A 20188-nucleotide genomic window follows, 5' to 3' on the forward strand; every position below is an offset into this window, starting at 1 on the left:
AAACATAAATAAATATAACAATAAGTGGATTTATCTTCAACCTTCCTCGTCTCCACAAGGTTTTATTCTCCATCAATCCTATTATTAATAATAAAAAAAACTATATATATAAAAAAATAAAGTTGAATAAAATTGTAGAGCGCAAACTCCATCGAGTTCTCGTCTAATTCTACCTCCTTCTTATCACCACAATCTGGATGTTTCTGTCCTCTTCCAACTCACAGCAAGTCTCCAATGTGTTCCCCCAGCCCAGCAAGTCATCAGCCAGCATTGAACAACATTCTATCCCGCCGATCCCACCTTTCATTTCGTGGATATCAAGATCCCACGTGATACGCGACACAACTTATACTACGATATCTGTGTTACCGAGTTGCGAGTTACATGTTTTAGTTTTAAGTCAGTACTCAGACACTGCCTGAGACTCAGTATCACTACAGTAATTATTATTCCATTACTTATCACTACTATTCATTAGTTAGTTTTCCCCCACTGCAAGTGAAATTAATTTAAAACACGATCAAAATTTTTTTAAACTCCAATCGCGAGTGTGAAATATAATTTAAGTGAAATTATAAATTTTAATATTGCATTTATTTACACAAGTAATTAGTTATTAATTACTAATAATAATTATTATTGAATTGCGTAAATTTCATTTTTCCGTAATGAAAAAAATGTAAAACTGTTTGTTGATAAACGTGCAGCAAATGTGGGATCAATACGAGATGGAAAAGACGGAGACGACGTTGTCAATGTCAACAATACATTAAAAATAACAACTTTTTTTGATTTTATTTCTTGTTAATATTTTTTGAAAAAATACACAACTATGGATAATGAGCAGTACTCAAATTCTGTACTATTAAATACGTTTGTTATTAAAAAAAAAAGATGCAAAGTATATTTTCATAATGGAACACTAGTTTGGCAAACGGAGCGACCGCCTTACAGTAAGAATTTTATTTTAATTATTAATTATTATTTTTTTTTGAAATTATCAAACATTTAATTGCTGTACTTAAGTGGGTGCTCTAGTAATTTGATGATACATTGCGTGGGAGTCTATTGTATGTATTGTTATCTTTGTACGTGAAAGTTCCTGTTACCGGTTCGGTTAAGTCTAGTGTACGTTTTTTTATTTTCTTTTCCTGTATTACTCTTCTCTAGTACAGCATATCGTTAACGGTAAAAAAAAAACAATAAATAAAAAATATTTTTTTATTTCGTAATTAAATTTCTCTGTGTTTATTTCAAATTGGAGTAGATGTTAATTAATTAAATTAAATTTAATTAAATATTGGTCTTATTAAAAAAATTTTTGAACAAAAGTTGTAGGAAATTTAATTTTCTAAAAAAAATGTCTCTTATGATTTTTTTATACGATCAATATTTTCACCGTAATTCAAAAATTAAGATCCATAATGAATGATTCAAAATTCGGGGAATTATGAAAATCTTAATTTTGAAATTACGGCTTTCTTATTGGTCCTAAGAAAAAATTATAAGAGGTTTTCTTTTTAGAAAATTAAATTTCCTATAACTTTTGTTTGAAAAATTTTTTAATAAGACCAATATTTTCCTCGTAATATAAAAAATTTCACATCACTAAGTAATGATTTTTAAATTAACGTAAAAATCCTGACCCTAATAATGACGGTAATGAATTTTTGGAGTGAAAATTAAAAAATAGACAATTACAGTCTTGTAGTTTTTTTAAATTCGATAGTTATGAGAATTTATTCTTTGTAAGATGACCCTGAGAGGCGACTTAGAGGAAATTTTATTAATGATTCTAATGACATTTATTTATCACTGGGTAATTTAATAGTGACGTTAATGGGAAACATAAAAAATTGTTGATAAAAAAAAATCTAGTAGTAAAAATTTTTTAAAAATAAATTTTATAATATAGTTTACATTATTTGTGATTTTTCATATAACTTTACAATGTAACAAAGATAAAATTTATCACTTTTCTACATAAATATTTAATTTTTTAAATTTAGCAGAAAAAATTGAGTTTGAATTTAAATCATGGCCGCGTTTTTTTTCCATGACAACTTTTTTTTGTATGAAAGGTAAAAAAAGTAAGTGATGGAAATTATATTTAAAAAGGCCATGGACCTGATTCATGACCTTCAATTGCAACGTGACGTTGAAATTATTATAAAATTTAACACAACAATTTTTAAATTTAAAATCTGTGAATGTCCAGACTAAAGTTTAGCGCAAAGTTAATAATTAAATAAGTAAACATTTAAGATTTAAGATTTAAATAAATTTAAATATTTATACGATAGTAAAATTGAGAAATATGATAATCGCGATTGCATATAAAAAATAAATATCACGTATGTTACAAAGATCATTTTACTATTTATTATAATAAATAAATAATTATTAAAATTTATAAAAATGAGTTTTTATTACGAAACCCCCGAGTACTTACGTCAGTAGCGCAATGCAAGTAATTTGCTAGCTATCGTTAAGTGACGTGCAAATGTACCAACTTGTTATCACTTCCTTTACACATTAAATATAAATGTATATACAGCGACACGTGTCTTTTGTATATTAAGTATTTTAATACTTTGTATTTATAAAATATATGATAATTAATTAATTGTTGTATATAAAAAAAATATCTAATTCAATTACTGAGTAATAACGTTTATGTTAATAGATAAAAAAGGTCAAAGATAAAACAATTGTAATTAATTTATTTAATTAGCCGTTAAGATTGTATTATAAATGATAAGTTATTAATTATCATAATAACAAAGGGGATTTGGTATTTAAATTAATGTTATTATGTTTTTGTTTGACAGTCAGGTGGACATTACCGCTGACAGACGCTCTGGCTGTTAATTATGGCGATGATTACATACCTGAGACGAGGATAAAGGAAAAAGATCCGGATGCGATTGGACCCACGTCGCCGACGAGTTTTATTCTTCACTATGCCGCGAGAGGCCCGAAAAATCGCTGGAGTCATCATAATGTTGTGATGAGTCATACTGACCCGAGACAAGTCGCTTCGTGGGTTAAAACTATCAGAAATTATTTACTGAGTAGGTTTTCTTTAATGATCCTGAGGTTAGCGGAGAATTAAAAATTTTCGGGTTTTTTTTTTCAACAAATCGGTTACAAAAAAATAATATAAAAATATGCACATGGAGAAAATTTAAAAAACTACAGGTGGAATTTTTTCAAATTTTTTTTATAATTTATCGTCTAAAAGAAAATCCAAAAATTATTAGACGTCGGCTAACTTCAGTATCATTTTTTTTAAATTAGATTTAGATTTTTTTTTTTTTTGAAAGGCGATACGCTACCGGACTTCTTTCTCACAGAAAAATAATCGGGACTATCTTTGTTGCACTCGTAGAGTCAATGTGAATTTTAAAACAATTTTTCTCGGAGACGAATTTGAATTTTTGAAAATATGAAATTTCTAGATGAGCGTGAATGTAGCAGACATCAGACAAATTTGAAATTATAAATAAATGGAGTAAATAATTTAAAAAAAAATATTTATAAAAAATGCACTTACTAATTTTTAAATTTTTTGAAAGCGCATTTTTTAAAATTTTATTTTATTAATTATTTACTCTATTTATTAATAATTTTAAATTTGTCTGTCTGCTACATTCACACTCGTAATTTCTAGACGATCGCGAAGTTAGCAGACAAAAATTTTCGAATTTTTTTTTCAACGACTTAATTTAAAAAAAAAATTTGAATAAAAATATATACATGTAGAAAATTAAAAAAACTATAGGTGCAATTACTTCAAATATTTTTTTTTTTATAGTTTGTTGTTTAAAAAACAATCCAAAAATTATTCGACGTCGGCTAACTTCAGTATCATAATTTCTAGCCCTATGTTAAGGTTTTAAAAAACGCTAAAGACTCTATTTTAGGTTTCCAGTTGTTGTCTATGAATTACATTTATTTGAAAATCGGTTACCGTTATCCCTTAAATAGAACAAAAATCTTCTTACATTTTTTAAATTATTCGTTATGTCAAGTTTTGCTTTGAAAGTCTAAAGTCTACAGAATTACAATTTTTCTTTTTTATTAAATTAAAAAATAAAAATTTTTTATTATTTTTCAAATAATTTTAAAATTTTTTAGTTATCAAAATTATTCCATGATCCTGAAATTGACGGACAATTTTTTTTTTTTTTTTTTCAAATCAATTACAAAACAAACTAAAAATATGCACGTGTAGGAAATTAAAAAAATTATATGTGCAATTTTTTTTTTTATAATTTGTTTTGAAAAAAATCAAAAAATTATTAGACGTCAGAACTTCAGTATCATATTATTCATCATGATTAGTTTCGCTGCAAAAGTCTAAAGTCGAAAGAAATCTATTTTTTTTTTTTTTTTTCATGATTAAAAATAATTATCGTGTTTCTTATTTTAAATTACACGATAAATAGTAAAAAAAAATATGGAAAATAATGAACATTTAAAAGTGTTTCGTAATACTCGACAACCGGTTATTAATAAAATAATAGAATGTCGGTTACTTTTATTTTCACAATACAGAGATTTAAAATAAGAAAAAAAATAAATAAATACTCAAGTATTTATTGTTTGGATGCGGAAAAAATTTATGGAGTACAATTGTATTTTTTTTTTTTATACTCGCAATGATTAAATTTATCATAGAGTAAATATTTAATAAAAATTAGTGACTATTGATTATTTAAAGTACTTTATTATATAAGTAGTTATTTTAGTCTGAGTATTGATCTTTCATACTCATGTAACATTAAGCGATCATTAACTTGTGTCCTTGAAGTAAATTTGTAAGCCATTGACTTGTTTGTATGTGGATGTTTGTACGTGATTTAGAATCAAGTATGTCAACTAAACAATTGATGTGGATTTATTTAATGTTTTATTTGCAGGCATTGCTCATCGGCCAAGACGGATAATCGTCTTTGTAAACCCATTTGGGGGTAAAAAGAAAGGGACTAAGATATGGGAAAAACAAGTCCAGCCGTTAATGAAACTAGCTTGTGTTGAAATGAAGACAATTATTACTGAGAGAGCTGGACATATTCATGACTGTTTGCTCAATTATAATTTAGATGACATTGAGGTAAATTGCTTTTCATTTTTTATGATAATTAATTAAGTTGTAGTCACACGGGGTAACTTTTGCCTGTCAGCATAACAATGCCCGAAAAAAATCGGGAGTAAATACGGACTTTATTTAAATTCGAATTCGCTCACTTCGTATACGGAGTAAAATTTTATTTGAATACGAGTCCACTTTGATCTGAAGTTTTAATGTTAAAATAAACTCCCCCTTGGAGTGGATTTCACTCCGAACTCCGAAGGGATTAAAAAAAAAATTATTCGCTCCACGTTTACTCCGTAAATTTTTTTGACAGTGCAGTAGAAAATTATTCGACTAGTGGAATCTAGATTTTTGTATTTAAATAGAGCATTTTATTTCCCGCGACCCGGGTCAAAAATAAAACTTGATTTAGACTTGCTTCACCTTATTTTCTTTTGAAGTTACCGATTTGCCGACGATTTTTCGATAAGATCTCGACTTTTTCGACTTAAATTAAATTTTTTTCAACTTTTTCAACTTTTTTTATCTTAGTTTCAACTTATTTCATCTTATTCGTATTTTTTGATCTTAGTTTGAACTTATTCGTATTTACTTTGAGCACGATAGTTATTCACCTTACTTTTGACTTGCTAAACCAAATTGAAAAAAAGTTATTTATTCGCCTTACTTTCGCCTTAATATATCAAAATTGTTGCACTTTAATTTTGACTTTTTCGCCTTATAATTTAAGTCGAATGAGTTTAAATCGAATTAATTTCGACTTGATTTAGACTTTCTCGCCTTATGTTTTAAGTCGAATAAGTCTGAACAAAATCAATTTCGACTTGATCTTGACTTTTTCGTCTTAAAATTTAAGTCGAATAAGTCTAAACCAAGTCAATTTCGACTTGATTTCAACTTTTTCGTCTTAAATCGTGACTAAGTAAGCCATTTAAGTCTAAACCAAGGCAAAAAATCAATGTATTTCATATCTCCGTAAAAAAAAGTCGAGTTTGTCTTGTGAAAAACGGCTCCAAATTTCTAAATCAAGTTTTATTTTTGACCCGGGGAAACACGAAAAAAATTTACGATAAGGAAAAATGTCTGCTTAATAATTTTAAAAAATGATAACAAAATTTTTTAAATTTTAGGCAGTAGTTTGTGTGGGTGGTGACGGCACATTTGCAGAAGTATTTAACGGTCTGATATTACGAGCAGCTAAAGATCATCATGTAGATCCAAACAATCCTGACGTAACACTTCCATTTCCTAAATTACCTGTCGGTGTGATACCAAGCGGAAGTACTGACACTGTTGCTTACAGTCTTCACGGTACCACGGACGTTCAAACAGCCGTAATTCACATAATATTTGGAGATACAACGGGCCTTGATATTTCCTCAGTCCATGGAGATCAAACCCTCCAACGATTGTACGCAAGTGTTTTGAGTTACGGTTACCTCGGAGACGTGATACGTGACAGCGAAAAATTTCGCTGGATGGGACCCCAACGCTACGACTATTCCGGTTTCAAAAAAATAATAGCGAACCGTGGGTATGAAGGTGAAATTGAGTTACTATCAGATCCTTGTCATCCAGCAGCGAGCACCCGGTGTACGAAAAATTGCGGACGCTGCATTCGTCATATGCACAATAGTCTTGCGGATAAAGAAATTGCAAGGTGGCTGACAGTGAGGGGTAAATTTTTTATGGTAAACGGCGCTAATGTATCGTGTGCTTGCTCAAGAAGTCCTCAAGGCTTTAGTCCGCACTGTCATATTGGCGATGGTTGTATTGATATTATTCTAGTCCGACATACGTCATTATTTAATAATATAAGAATGTTGCTGAGATTAACCAGTAAAAATAAAACAGTTGTAAGTATTCATTTTTTTTTTTTTTATGAAAATTATTGGTGTGTTCGAGTGCTTACTCTGGGCGCGAAGCCGATTTATCGGAGTCGTAAATTGTTCAGTTGAACGGGATAAATTTTTGATAAATTTGTTTTTAAAAACCGGATCGTTGTGACAAATAATTACTTACGGCCATTACATGAAAGTATGAACAGAAAATTTTATTCGTTGATAAATTTTATTTGGTATCAATCGGCTCTGCTCCAAGCAGCCCAGAGTAAGCGGCCGAACACGACAATTTAAAAAATCTGCGTAATTTCAAAATTTATCGTGCAAAATTTTGCCCATTTTGGAGGCCAATAGCTCTCCTGCTAAGACTCCACGGCTTCCCTTAATTGCTATTGTCATTTTTCTATCGCAGGGGGTCGTAATAAACGCACTTGAGCAGTTGTCGCCCTATAACTTCATAATTTTATATTTTTTTCTAAGATTATGTGGTCGAAATCAGCATTTTGGTCCATTTTCGAGGCCTATAGTTCTCCGTCTGAGATTTTATGGCTTCCATTAATATAATTGCTATTATCATTTTCTACCATTTTTTTTTTGCAGAAATGTATATACTGTCGGTCTGTCCTTTTTTTGAGCTTGAGCTCAAAAATTTACCAATAATAATGTTCTCGAGCTCCCTGAGCTTGAAAACAGCGGGAAGTTTTTGGGCTGGCCCACAAGGTCAACCGATGTCCAGATTATTTTAATTATGATATTCAAAAAATTGACTCTCGGTGGATTTCGAAATTAGGCAGCCGTGGAAATTATCAATGAATATTCTCTAAAATTTTTAATATAAATTATTATTACCAAGCAGTAATCAACCCGTGTAAAAAAATTATTGTTCATAATGAATTTAAATATAAATTCCATCTCGAAACTCAGATCGTGACACAAATATGACTTTCATCATGAATTTGTATAAAGAACTTTAATCAGGTCAAAATTACGACAGTAAAATTCAAATCCAAGTCATCCGAAGTTCATTCACTAAATTAATTTTACAATCGAAACTGATTTACGTAAATGAAGTACTTGGTAGAAGAAGTTTATTGGTAATTTCTGAATCGATAAATTTGACAAAAAGTTTAATTCAGTTAAAAATCAGTCAAGTTTCTATCGAAGTCATCCTAAGTCCAATTCAAAAACGTAATAAATTAATTTTATAATTGGTACCGATTTACTAGACGAAAAGTTGGAGTAAATTCAGGATAAAAGTCATATTTGTGTCACGTTCCCGATGAAAAAAGATTATATACAATTATATATAGACTATATATAAATTGGATAGAAAAAATGGCCTGATCCAATTGTATATAATTTGTATACAATTGTATAGAATTGTATACAAATTTTATACAATTCTATATAGAATTGTATATAATTTGTATAAAATTGTATATAATAATATAGACTTGTATAGAATTGTATACAATTTTTATACAGTTGTATACAATTGGATCGGGCCATTTTTTGTATATAATTTTATACAATTGTATAAAATCTTTTTTCATCGGGTTCTGAGTCTCGTCATGAAATTCATACCTAAATTCATTATGAACGAAAATTTTTTTTACACGGAAAATTTTTTCTAATTTTAATTGTTGATGTTGATAATAAAAAAAACAATCATTTTATTAATTGGTTTGAAATTTCGATAAATTTATTAACAACTTATTTTTTTCAGTACGACTTACCATTCGTTGAAGTATATCGAGCACGTGAGTTCACATTCCGAGCTTCATCAACATCAACAAATGACGCAGTCGACACAAGCTCACAATTAAGTGTTTGGAATTGCGACGGCGAAGTGCTTCAACACTCGGACGTCAAGATACGGGTTCACTGCCAGTTACTGAAGGTTTTTACACGACGTATGCAAGAACCAATCGAAGAACCTAAATGTTTCTGTTTTCCATAATCATAAAAATCACAAAGAAAATGAGAAGTAAAATTATTTTACGCTGATTGAAGTGGGAGGGTCAAGTGCAATAATTTAAATAAAATTTCTGTGAATCTTGCCATTGATATTAATATTTCAATGCGTATGCAAATGCGTAAACTCTATTACTAAAGGGTGCACATGTATATTTATAGTTATATTTAATTTGTAATTTTTTTTTTTACCTTCGGTCCTTTGAACGCGTGATCGCTGAAATGTATTTATGCCCGCCTTAAATATAGAATAAGCTATTTTTTTTACAATCTTATTTTAGTTTTTATTAAGCTCGTTTTTATTTTCTCAGCAATTTTCGAGTGAAAAAAAATATTTTCGTACTTAAATCTTTCCACTGTATATTATATTATATAATAGTAAAAAAAAAATTATTTAATAAAATAAAAATAGAATTGAGTATTTTTTAGATATATTTAGATTGCAGAAAAAATATATGAAACTTATGATAATTTATTCCGTTCGAAATGATGGCTGTTGAATTATGCAATTATACGGTTTTTTAAATTAAAATTTATGATGTAATGAGTAATTAATTGATTAATTAATTAATTATTGGAGTAACTGTAAATAGTGAATTAAATATAAATATATGTGAGTAAAAATAATTGTTAAAGTTACATATCAAGACTATTTTGTAACACTTGTGTATTGACCGCAAGTGAATGTCTTTTATTTTTTAATCTATTGATGTTTATATTTTTAAATGGAAGTTTTCTTGCCTCTACACATTTTATGTTGATATAATTAAGTGGAGGGAAATTTGAATGGAAGCTCATGAGTATTTTTAATAAATTTTCTGGTTAAGCGACGAGTTATTGTGATAAACAAACAAATAAAGATAAATGCATGTAAATGTATGTATATTATATAAATATATATATTGGAAAATGATGTATCGCATCGAATAGTATTGAGAAGCTTTTAATGAAGATGTGGATAATATTTGAAATATTGCAGATGAAGATGAATTTCTTTCTATGTAAGATTATTTTGTGTATTTTAATAATACGATTTGAAAAATAAATTCTAGTGGTTAAATTAATTTTTTGTATATTTTTCCTTTCAAAATTTCCATTAAATCATCGATTCTGAAGATTATGAAATTTTAGTGTAAAATTGAATTTTTTGAACTTTATTCAAAACTTCCCGCTAAAAAAATTGGAAATTTCTAAAAAGGGAAAGTTATTGGTTGGGTTCGATTTTTGGAAACTGAATTTTAAACAGATCTCGAGGTTTGGAGTTTCTGGGAAACTCCCGACTAATTGGAAGATGATGTCCAAGTGTATGTACGTACGTACTATAGAAATTCTACAGATTTTCTTAGATGGCGATCCACTATAATCACGGCCTCGATTGAATTTTTGAGCCTTTTGGTGAGATCAGAAAAAAAAAAAATTGATATTTGAAATAATGAATAAGAAATTTACTACTTTCAAGTACGAAACTTGAAGCATTAACTGAGAATGTCAGAATAAATTGGGATAAATGAAGATGGGTGATGGATGAGGATAATCATGGATTTTCCTATCCATTTCCACGATTATTCCTCGCTTTCCGACGTCGTAAATCGCAAATTGCAAATCTCAAATTCGACACCACCGTCCATCTTACGGCATTAAGTCTTTTGGAAGAACGCTAGCACATATAAAAGAATGACAAAAAATTTTCCTCTTAGCACCGAGCCCTGAGTCTAAATTTTCCATAGGATTTGTATAAATTTTCTTAGACGGCGATCCTGCCCAAAACTACAACCTCTATCGAATTAATGCGACTTTCAAAACATCAAACAAGTCTTTTGGAAGAATGCTAGCATATGAAAAATTTTTTTTAGTATAAGCCAGTGAGTCCCGATTTTCTATCCTGGCCAAAACTACGGCTTCTACCGAATTTTAGAAAATGAAAGCAAAATAATCAGATTTTGAACATTCAAAAAATTAAATAACAGCGGATCTACAATTAGGTATCATATAGGGGATGGAGGGGCAAGAAGGGGTAGGGTAGGCAAAACAGGGTACTCCCAAAATTTGATAAAAAAAAATTTTATATTTTAAATGGTTTTTAAACATTCCACAATCACTTCTGTAATTATAAATAAGCGTTACTTTGAATTTTTTTTGATAAACTTTTTCAAAAATCAATTGTCAGTTGAAAAATATTAATGACGTTTGTTTTATGATGAAAATTATTAAAAATATTTTTTCTTCTTTTGTATCCAATAAACATGTAAAATATAATTTTTCTTCATGTAAATTACTTACAAAAAAATTAAACTTAATCAAATTCGTTTAAAATCCAGAAATTTTTTTTTTACCTTTTTTAGGGGGTACCCCACTTTGCCCGCAGAAATGAAAAATTTTTTTTTTCCACGAGAACTGAAAATTTCTTCTATTTACTTTGAATATCATTAAAAAAAAAAGATTTAGCGTATTTGAGTCCTCGAAAACTTGATATTTCCTTAAGTACCCCCTTTTGCCCCTCCCTCCCCGATGTTATATTTTCTATATATTTTATTTTGTCGACACAGAAATGGCTCCAGAAAAAAAATAAAACAGTAGTAAAAGTCATATGAAGGATAAATAAAAAAGTAACCATAAAACATATATGTATTAAGAGTTTTTAATAATCAATATTGTCGGATATATAATACATATTAATATATAATTGAGTCAGTATGGACACAACGGTATAATTGACTCGGCAAAGGTGACAAGTTAATAATCTCCTGCACCGGCAATCTAATCGTTTATCATTAATATTAATCATCTTATCACTTATCATTACCATCATAATCATTATTAATAATAATTTCAGTAATATCAATACCAATGTAATAATAATCATAATAATAATCTCTTCCAACTGGAATAATCATCAAATTACAAATGATAAATTCCAACATTTAAGAGATTCATCTATTGAGGCGACTATCACGTTTGCAAATCTCATATCGCTCACGCTAATTAATAACATTCAATTTTATCATATATATTATCATACTTATAATTCCATTCAAATTACAAGTATTTATTTTCCCTCCACCACTATCACCACCTCGTTGAATTTATTATTTTTTTATTTTTCCATCTACTGCCGCTCAATTTGCAGCCCTTACTATTTAGTCTAATCCCTGATATATAACAACTGCGTTCACAATCGTAAAAAAAAAGTAACAAATTATCATTGATCGTGAGACGAAAAATCCACAATTATTAAATGGTGTCACGACTAAGACTTCACCATAATAATTATCGTTTATTTAAATAAATAAATTAAACGCTACTGCTATTTCACTTAAAAAATTTATCGTTATTTTTCATACGGATTTTTAAATTTTAAATCAATAAATCTCTCCCGCATTTTCTACTTTGTACACTTGCACTACACATCCGCTAATTTGCTCAATAAATATTCGATAAATATATATATCATATTTTTTTTTTTTTATTTTTTCGTTTTTATTTTTTTTAAATTTAATAAATATATTTATATATATATTTATATAAGTATATATTTTTTATAGTATTGCCGTATAATCGATAATTGCACTATCATCGTACATCATTATTATTATTGTTTATTAATTCAAAAAAATTTATTGTTCGTTTTTCTAAACTCCAGTCAACTTTCTCGACATAAAATTAATTATTTTTTGTATTTTTGTATAGATTAATTAACAATTCTACATTCATTAGCCCGCGCATACAATAACCATAATAATGTTTACAAATTGGCCCAGCTTTCCCCCGCTAATTTATTAATTTATTAATAATTAATTGAGCTATATGTCTCTCGCAGCTTCAAAAGCTCTAAGATATATCGCATTTATATTTAATTTTTTTTTTACACTATCAACCTTTTTGTTGCCTCGTCTTAATTAATCATCAATAATAAATTAATTATTTATTTATTAAATATCAGTCATATTTAAGCAAAGTACTTGAATTTATATATTTATTTAGCCAAGTACTTTGTAGATTTTATTTTGAATTTATTTTTTTTATTAATGCACTTTTGGTTCAAGGCAGCTCGAGACGATGTACGAGGCTCCGGGTAACCCGATTAATTATTTATTTATTTGCATTTTAACTGCAATACTTACGTCCTATCTCACTATTTAGTTACTTTTAATTTAAACATTCAAAAGTTTTATATTTCAAGTTCCCACTGCAAATTATCGCTAACAAAAATACTTTTTTTTTCTACTTTAATATTTTGATCTTAGTCTTCTAAGCGCTACCCTGAGAAAAATTTTAGGAAGAAAATTCTACAGGCTCTTAATTATTATTTATTATATTTTTTTTTTATTAATGAGCCACTTTTTTGTACATCCAAATTTTTTTTTATATCAAATAGCTTAATATTAAGCGACAACCATATGATTCGACTTAAAAATAACCCTGGCGGATCTTAATCACGGTAATTTACCGTATTTTACTTAATTAACCGTAAAATTCGGTATTTATACAGCAAACTTACCGCAATTTAGAAAACGCGCGGGAATTTACGGTATTTTGCGGTAAAAAATATGACAGTTTACCGTAAGTTGCGGCATTTGTACCGTAAATACTGCATATGTTTTTTATTTCTACAGTTTTTACAGTGCAATGCTTCACTTTACGGTAAAATACCGCAGACTTGCCGTAATTTTACGGTAAATTAGTTCTCTTATAGCCCTTATTAACAGAAACCCTAGTAAATCTAAATTACGGTAATTACCGTAATTTGCGGTATTCAGCATACTTACCGCAATTTACGGTAAAATGCCGTAATTGACCGTAAATTGCAGCAAATTACAGTAAGCTACCGCAAACTACGGTAAATTATGGTAAATTACCGTACTTTACTGTAAATTTCAGCAATTTACCGTAATTTGCGGCATTTGTACCGTAAATACTGCATATTTTTTTATTTCTACAGTTTTTACAGTGCAATGCTTTACTTTACGGTAAAATACCGCAGGCTTGCCGTAATTTTACGGAAAGTTACAGTTCTATTATAGCCCTTATTAACAGAAACTCTAGTGGCTCTAAATTACGGTAATTACCGTAATTTGCGGTATCCAGTATAATTACCGCAAGTTACGGTAAAATGCCGTAATTAACCGTAAATTGCAACAAATTACAGTAAGTTTCCGCAAACTACGGTAAATTACAGTTCTCTTATAGCCTTCATTAACAGAAACCCTAGTGGATCTAAATTACGGTAACTACAGTAATTTGCGGTATCCAACAAAATTACCGCAATTTACGGTAAAATTCCGTAATTGACCGTAAATTGCAGCAAATTACAGTTAGTTACCGCAAATTACGGTAAACTATGGAAAATTACCGTATTTTACCGTAAATTGCGGCAATTCTGCTGGATATAGTAAATCACGGTAATTACCGCAATTTACCGTAATTTGGATCCGCTAGGGAACAATTTAAATCGATTTAAAAAAATTTTTAAACACTTTTTAATGCTTCTGGATACTTTGAATACTTTTGAATCGCCCTTCTTATGGACATTTAACATTGCTAATCATTTTGAATCGTTTCTCTTAATCAGGGTGCAAATTTACGGTAAAAATACCGCAGTTATGACGTAAAATACCGTAATTCTTCCGGCTACGGTAAATTACGGTAATTTACCGAAATTCAAATCCGCCAGGGAATAGCACTATAAAAATCTAGCAAAAGTTTACTATTTTTATTTTTTTTTTTTTTATTATTTATTTTTTCTTTTTTTTTTTAATTTATTAAATATAACGAATCAACGGTACGCTGTCCCGGGCCACCCTGTTTTAAATGTGTGACAAAGAATGACGAGTGCATTTACCTCACATCTATTTATTATTATTATTATTATTAATATAAATATTATTATTAGTATTATTATTTAAATAACAACGCATGTGTCATAAGGTCGTAAGTATCAAAAATACGATTTTGATATCAAAAGATCCCATCTTCAAAATTTTTTATATTATAAAATAAAATATAATATATATAAATAAAATATTAAAAATTTATTGAAACAATCGAATTGAAATTCAAATAAATTAAATTCGATAAAATAATTGTAATTAAAATTTAATTTTTTTTTTACGCTATCCTAATTGTGGCTCGCTTATATCACTAATTACCTAAGCATATTTTTAATGAACCTTTTGTTAACCATCACAATCGTAATTTCGGAGTTTACAATCACATGTAAATTCGAAAGTATTTATTTATTTATTTAATTATTATTTTTTTTATAAACTACTTATTTAACTTTCGTTGATTATTGCTTGTATATTATTATTATTATTCGCTACTTTTACCCTCCTTGTGCGTCACTTACGTATTATCTCACTGCCTTTTTTTAAATTTATTAATTAATAGACAATATATATTTACAATAATTCTTATAAATAAACGACAAAAGCAACGTATAAGCCACCTGCAAAAAAGGCATTCTGTTTAATTTTTATTTTAAGTAGTATGGCAACAAGCATTTTTTTATTTTTTAGATTAGCTGAGTTAATTCATCTTTTATTGAAGTAGTATTTTTTCATTTTTTAATAATTAACGAAAAAGTTGTTAATATAATAAGACTTCATGATTAAATATCCTTCGTAATAATATATGATGTAGAAACTTTATTTTCTCAATTATTAATTGCAGTGGAACAAAAAAAAAGGAAGAAATAGTTTAAATATATATTTTGATCTATTTTGTTTGATTTTATAGATCAATATCCATTTCAATAGATCTATATATGTGCAAAAATCATTTTTGGAATTTATAGATCATTATTGATCTCTATAGATCCAAGTAAATCTATGTAGATCCATATTGATCACCATAGATCTAATTTTCCTCGATTTTGTAGATAAATGTGTATTTATATAGATTTATATAGATCTGGAAGTATATTAATTTATTTTAAGATCTATGTAGATCCTTATTGATCTTCATAGATTTCTTCAGTTGTAAAAAATTAATTAATGCATAAATCTGTAGATCTTTGGATAGATCAAAAAGATGATATATATAGATCTAATTTGTTCAATTTTGTAGATCAATATGTAACTACATAGATGTATAGAGATCTACAAATATATCACTTTATTTTAAGATCTATATAGATCCTTATTGATCTCCATCGATTTCTTCCGTTGTAAAAAATTAATTAATAGATAAATCTGTAGATCTTTGGATAGATCAAAAAGATGATATACATTGATCCATATAGATCTAATTTGTTCAATTTTGTCGATCAATATGCAACTACATAGATTTGTATAGTTCTACAAATATAGATCATATATCGATCATCATTCCTCTATAGATCTCTTTAGTTCTAAAAGATTAATTTATGTATAAATCTTTGTAGATCTATGGATAGCTCTCTATTGTTGATTAACAATGATCTATATAAATCTAGATTTTTGAATTTTATAAATCTACATATATTTGAACTATTCTTCAAAAAATTCAAATTATACTAAAATTGTTCCTGTAATTAATGCAATTTATGTTAGATTTGAATTTACTGAAATTCCAACAAATATTTAAATAGTCTGTTATAGTCGACCCCACACGAGTGTACCTCGGGCATCATCAGGTTTTCACCTCCACTCTAATAAAATAGGGTTTTGTAAATAAGCAAGCGCGTGCGCTTTTCATAATTTATTTGAGAGAAGTGAAAACCTGAAGTAAATTCTCGGGTCGGGTCAACTATAATTACAATTTTAACATCCATCTTGCGAAGTTATGCAATAGATTTATATAAATAAAAGTTTCATAACCTGAAATAAACGCGTACAGATAAAACAGCTAAAATGGATGCCGCGGCCATTTTGTATTGAATTCCATGAGAGAAATTTTACATAGAAGACAAGAGATGTACAAAAATTAGGATATTTAGTCATGTAACAAAATAGTGTATAACAAGAGGTTTAATTTTAAAAATAATTAGTTATAATTAATAATTGGTGGTGGTAATTAGTGGTGGTAGTAGTAGTCGTGACAAAGGTAGTATTATAACAATAAATAATTTAAAAAGTTTTAGTTTAAATGTTACAATAGAGCGTTATTGTTATTATTCACTCACAAAATTGGCATTTGTATCGAAATAGTTGAGCCGTTTTTTTTTTTATTTATTTTCTATGTTAGATTTTAAATTAATTATAATTAATAATTAATTATTTATTAATTATTAGTATAAATTTTCAGCGTATTTTTAATTATTACGTATTCTCACTCATTTGTGCGATTAATTGCGATTGATCGGGTGCGAATTTAAAAAGCGGGACTGGGATTTAAATAAAAAATATTTTAAATGAGAATCGATTTTCAGAAGGGTTTTATCCTTTCTTGATATTTCTTTAATTATTTTTAACAATTGCTAAAATTAATCTTTTTCGATGTAAACAAACCAAACTATTGTATAGTAAATCTAGTTAAGCCATATACAGAATACAATAATAATAGTAGTAATAATTAATTGTAATTGTAATTATAATTATAATTATAATAATATAACTTAAGTACAAGTTTTAAATTTTTATCATAAATAAAAACGAAATTTTTAACCAAAATTTCGTCAAGAGTAACTTTTTTTTTTACAAAAAGTAACAATAAAATAATAAATTAATTGGGGAGGGTTAATTTTGACTGCACCCTCATAATCTTATCTAAAAAAACTGTTTTTTTTTACTAATTAATCAACTAATTAATAACAATAAAGTAACAAGCTCAAGTCTTAATTAATTAAATAAAATATTTAAAATATCGTCGTTTATTTTAACTTCTGATCGCCTACGAAAGCACATAAATTTCACTGCAGTACATACTTTATATTTATTTACTTCTCTTAGGGATAAGCGAATAATTTAAATTTTCCCGCCAATTATTTTTTGTAAAATCCAGGGATTCAAAATTCCATTTATTTTTTTACTGTCAGTAAATTTCCGAATTTTTAGTCAAATTATTTTAGTTTTTTTAGAATTTTCGATTTTTATAAAAAAAAATCCTGAAATTTGATTTAAAGTAAAAATTTACTAAAGTCTTACAAAAAAACAATATAATAATATATGAGATGGCAACAATTATATTTTTGTATAAAAATAACTAAAGAGGTCTTGCCTCTGCGTTATAAAAAATTCAATTTAATTTTTCCTAAAATTACTTTACACCAAATTTCCGTTTCGAAAATTCTTAAGAATCGCGGATCCCCAAAATTCAAAATTAAATTTTCTCTCACGCATTACTAATATATTTTACAAGAGCCAATAAGCGTAATGTATACGAGCTCAAAGCTCATTTATAAAAAAAGAAATTCCATAAACAATTTTTTTTTTTTTTCAATTTTTACTTTATAATTTCAGCTCTAAGATCTTAAGCGCAACGTTCGTTCGCGATCACTATTGCTATCATTAATAATTAATAAATAAATTAATCAATATAATAATAATTATTGTTAATTAATATCATTACCAGTAGACAAATTATTTATTTAATCCGCTCTTTTCACTCACACTAAAAATTCACTCGCCCAATTTTCACTCATCTGATAACTATAAATATTACTTTGTTTTTCTTATTTATCAATTAATTAATAATATAATTAATGTGTATTTTTTTTAAATTTTAATATTTTTTTTTCTAACTAGCAGCCTCGAGTGACTAGTACGCACTAGTCAATTACTAGTGTTAAGCACTAGTCTGAGCAATAGGCAATAAACCGTAATAAACAATTACAATAATTAATTAATTAATATATTTATATAAATATTAATCATTTATTTATATATTCATTCATTATTTTAAATAATCAACATGATATCAAATATCACGCGACTCTAATTTTATTATTTGTTCACACTATCGTTGTCCAAGTATATTTAAATACCCACAGAAAAAAAAAATAAAAAAAAAATATTAATGTTAGTCTCTCATCGCTACCGCATTAAATAACACCAGTAATTGCTTTTATTTATCATTTTTTTTGTTTTTTTTTTATTATTATTTTTTTGACTTTTTTTATTACAAACTACACAATCAGTTTATTTTTTATTTTAATTTATTTACTAGTAAGAACTATATATCAGCTTTCCGTCCCCCATTTTTATTTTATTATTATTATTATTATTAATATTAATATTATTTTTTGAGGCCATCTAATGTATAACAAACGCTTAATTATTTAAAGGCAATAATTCATCTCAACTACTCTTTCGTCATTAATAAATTTTTTTTTTTTACTTTTTTAATTTTTTAATTTACGTTTATATTTTTGTAAGTGCGTGTATGCTCGGATATTACGTCCAACACGCCCGGGAAGCACATGGCGCGGATAACTTTTTTTTATTTGGAAGACCTACGACTAGTGGCAGAGGGTTACCTTATCAAAGGATTTTTTAAAAAATTATTATTAATCTAGACGATTTATTTTTACTTTTTAATTTACTAATCAATTAAGAATTTCAATTAATTAATTAATAAATTAATTTATGAAAAAACAATTAGGAGACGAAAATAAATAGGGAAGAAAGTTGAGCATTGGAGTGCCGGTTGGCTTTTTTTTTTTTTTTTTTAAATTGAATTTCTTAAGAGACTCGCATGAAAAAAGTTACGAGTGATGAACTTAATGTTGTTGGTTCTTCGTACGCGCAACGATTTTCTAAAGGTCACGGAGGTGATTTAGCTCTTTCTTTATCTTGCATTTGTTGTTGTTGCTGCTGCTGTTGTTGCTGCTGTTGTTGCTGTTGTTGCTGCTGCTGCTGTTGCTGTTGTTGCTGCTGCTGTTGTTGTTGTTGGTGATGTTGCTGAGCTTGTTGTTGTTGATGATGATGATGAGTCGACGGATCCTGATTCACGCCGAGTTCATTACTCATCAAACCCCCGGACCCGCTTTTGTCCACGACGTTGCTCGTGTGCACGGGGTGAAAGTATCGTTCTGCAAATAGCAAACTGATTTTTAATTTTATTGTGTGGTCTATTAATAATTATAATTCTTTATTAATACAACGTCAATTATCAATTTTTATAAATTCATTAAAAAAAAAAAATGTCAAAATTTTTTCCATTTTTATTGAGCATGAAAAAAAAAAAATTTATCCTTAAATTATTACTGTTTTCATTTTTTAAAATTAATAGCAAATAAAATTTTTTAGGACAGCTGAGCAAGATCACGTCAAGTGGACCCCCCATTTTCCACTTGGTCATGAAAATTAAGTCAATGTATTTTTTTCGTATGTAGTCACTATGAAAAATTAATCCC

At 27.8% G+C, this 20188-nt stretch overlaps 2 protein-coding genes across 8 annotated transcripts in view; one reads left to right on the forward strand and one right to left on the reverse strand.

The window, feature by feature from the left end:
• Positions 1 to 271: 271 nt before the first annotated feature.
• LOC130669733 (ceramide kinase) lies at positions 272 to 9980 on the forward strand. Its single transcript, XM_057472776.1, has 5 exons — positions 272 to 953; positions 2832 to 3074; positions 4926 to 5119; positions 6232 to 6957; positions 8669 to 9980. Exons 1-5 carry the CDS (start codon positions 833 to 835, stop codon positions 8900 to 8902), a joined length of 1518 nt encoding a protein of 505 aa, XP_057328759.1. The 5' UTR covers positions 272 to 832; the 3' UTR covers positions 8903 to 9980.
• An 8539-nt stretch (positions 9981 to 18519) lies between these two features.
• LOC130669236 (nuclear factor 1 X-type) overlaps positions 18520 to 20188 on the reverse strand; it is a 40309-nt gene continuing 38640 nt past the window's right edge. For 4 of the 7 annotated variants that reach the window (XM_057471984.1, XM_057471982.1, XM_057471981.1 and 1 more), the window contains one exon: positions 18520 to 19864. In XM_057471984.1, the coding sequence (XP_057327967.1) occupies positions 19596 to 19864 (269 nt within the window). In that variant the 3' untranslated portion in view covers positions 18520 to 19595. Of the gene's footprint in view, positions 19879 to 20188 lie in introns of all 7 variants that reach the window. The other 3 variants (XM_057471985.1, XM_057471986.1, XM_057471987.1) reach the window with 3 other exon arrangements.

Source organism: Microplitis mediator, chromosome 6, assembly GCF_029852145.1.
Source record: "Microplitis mediator isolate UGA2020A chromosome 6, iyMicMedi2.1, whole genome shotgun sequence".
Classification (NCBI taxonomy): Eukaryota; Metazoa; Arthropoda; class Insecta; order Hymenoptera; family Braconidae; genus Microplitis; species Microplitis mediator.

Bases quoted from the DNA above. Each gene is read 5' to 3' on its own strand.
- LOC130669733 (XM_057472776.1), top strand. From the start codon at position 833: ATGGATAATGAGCAGTACTCAAATTCTGTACTATTAAATACGTTTGTT. The intron at 954-2,831 runs GTAAGAATTTTA...TTTGTTTGACAG, and splicing joins AACGGAGCGACCGCCTTACA to TCAGGTGGACATTACCGCTG. The intron at 3,075-4,925 runs GTAGGTTTTCTT...TTTTATTTGCAG, and splicing joins TATCAGAAATTATTTACTGA to GCATTGCTCATCGGCCAAGA.